Raw genomic sequence first — 1,825 nt, forward strand, 5'->3', positions numbered from 1 at the left:
CACTGTGATGGCTACAGCCCAGACCTCAGGCCTCGTTACCATCGGCTCCTGGTCATCGGCAACCGAGCCGTCCCACAGCCCTAGTGCCGCCCAGCCCAGCAGCTCTCTCTGCCCCACAGGAGTTCCTCAAGAAGGAGTTCAGTGCTGAAAATGTCTACTTCTGGCAGGCATGTGAGCGCTTCCAGCAGATCCCAGCCAGTGACACGCAGCAGGTACCGGCCTCCACACAGCCGTGGTGCAGTTGAGCCAGGGTTGTGCAGCTGCCCACTGGGATATGGGCAGAGGTGGAAGTGGGTGTTGTGCCTGTGGGTCCCAGGGTCCTGGCAGATCCCTGTAATGGAAGGCTGAGCAGGCTGTGGTCTCCTGCAGGAGGCACAAGGAGATGGATGTGATGTGCATCTGAAAAGCTACAGCCCATGGAGCAGGATGTGCTTCTTCAGCCTGAGGTGGCCAAAGGGTGAAGCATGTGGCTGGGAGGAGAAAAGAGAACAAGGGCAGAGAGCTAGATGGGGGCTTGTGGGGGTGGAGTCATGTGGCTGGGGGATGGTTCCTACCTCTGGCTGTACCTCTGTGGAGAAACTGGCATGCTTGGCGCTGGGTGGGAGCAGCTGGCTCTGATACCTATCCTGAAGCCCAGGTACCAAGCTGGTCTCAAGGGGGACTTGGCCCCTCAGGGTCAAGTGGTTTCATGGGATGAGCCAGGGACTCCCTGCAGGGCTGCAGTGAGGAGGGGGCTCCTGGTCCCACCCTGACCCCTCTGCTTCTCCAGCTGGCCCAGGAGGCACGGCGGATCTACGATGAGTTCCTCTCCAGCCACTCGGTCAGTCCTGTGAACATTGACAAGCAGGCCTGGATTGGGGAGGACATGCTGGCCACCCCTTCCCCAGACATGTTTCGTGTCCAGCAGCTCCAGGTATGAGCAGCACCCATGCTTCACCCCACCCGTGGGAGGTGGGCTGCAGGACCACCCTGCACGTCACCCAGCATTACTGTCACCACAGGGCTGGGCTGCAGGGCAGTGGCTGGAGTGAGCTGTAGGTGGCAGGGGTCTTAAGCACACACATCTTCCCTTTGCAGATCTTTAACCTGATGAAGTTTGACAGCTACACACGGTTCGTGAAATCCCCGCTCTACCAGGCCTGCCTGCGGGCAGAGAGCCAGGGTCAGCCCCTGCCTGACCTGAGGCCCCACTCCCGCAGCAGCAGCCCCCCACCTGACCTCAGCAAGGTGAGTGGGATGGAAAGGGGGGGACAGGGACCTGTCCCTTGGCCTGAGAAAAAAGTGCTGGCTCTCTTCCCTGCTCTTTGGAGCAAACCTAACCACCAGCTGAGGATGGACAAGTGGTTTGGGAGACCGGGGAAAGAGAAGGAGCAGCCTTAGTTGTCTCCATACTGAGATGTTTCTTGGTTCACCTCAGAAGTCGAAGCTGAAGCTGGGCAAGTCCTTGCCACTGGGTGTGGAGATGGCAGGCAGTGGTGCCAACCGCAGCCCTCGCCGGTCCTTCAGGAAAGGAGAGCGGCGGGAACCCTCCTGGGCAGGTAGGCACCACTCAGGGCAACTGGGTCAGTGCCACCTCTGAAGGGTGCCCATGGTCCCCACCACTGTCCCTCTGTCTGTCCTAGAGGGGGGAGAAGGCAGTGGGAGCACTGTGCTGTGGCGGGAGTCCCAGGGCTCACTCAACTCCTCGGCCAGCCTGGACCTGGGCTTCCTGTCCTCAGCCAGCACATCTGCCAGCCCCTGGACAGAGGTGAGTCACCACTGCACCTGCCCTGTGGCATCATGCTGCCACCAGTCCTACCGCATCCCTCCTGCAGGGCCATCGGAA

The 1,825-nt window shown here is 60.7% G+C and overlaps 1 protein-coding gene across 1 annotated transcript in view; it reads left to right on the plus strand.

The window, feature by feature from the left end:
- RGS14 (regulator of G-protein signaling 14) overlaps positions 1–1,825 on the plus strand; it is a 6,254-nt gene that overhangs the window by 361 nt on the left and 4,068 nt on the right. Inside the window, exons 2-6 of the mRNA XM_010002087.1 lie at positions 120–212; positions 770–913; positions 1,078–1,227; positions 1,418–1,538; positions 1,623–1,746. Of these exons, the coding sequence (XP_010000389.1) occupies positions 120–212; positions 770–913; positions 1,078–1,227; positions 1,418–1,538; positions 1,623–1,746 (632 nt within the window). The remainder of the gene's footprint in view (positions 1–119; positions 213–769; positions 914–1,077; positions 1,228–1,417; positions 1,539–1,622; positions 1,747–1,825) is intronic.

The sequence above is a fragment of the Chaetura pelagica genome, unplaced genomic scaffold, assembly GCF_000747805.2.
Source record: "Chaetura pelagica isolate M959 unplaced genomic scaffold, ChaPel_1.0 scaffold356, whole genome shotgun sequence".
Lineage (NCBI taxonomy): Eukaryota > Metazoa > Chordata > Aves > Apodiformes > Apodidae > Chaetura > Chaetura pelagica.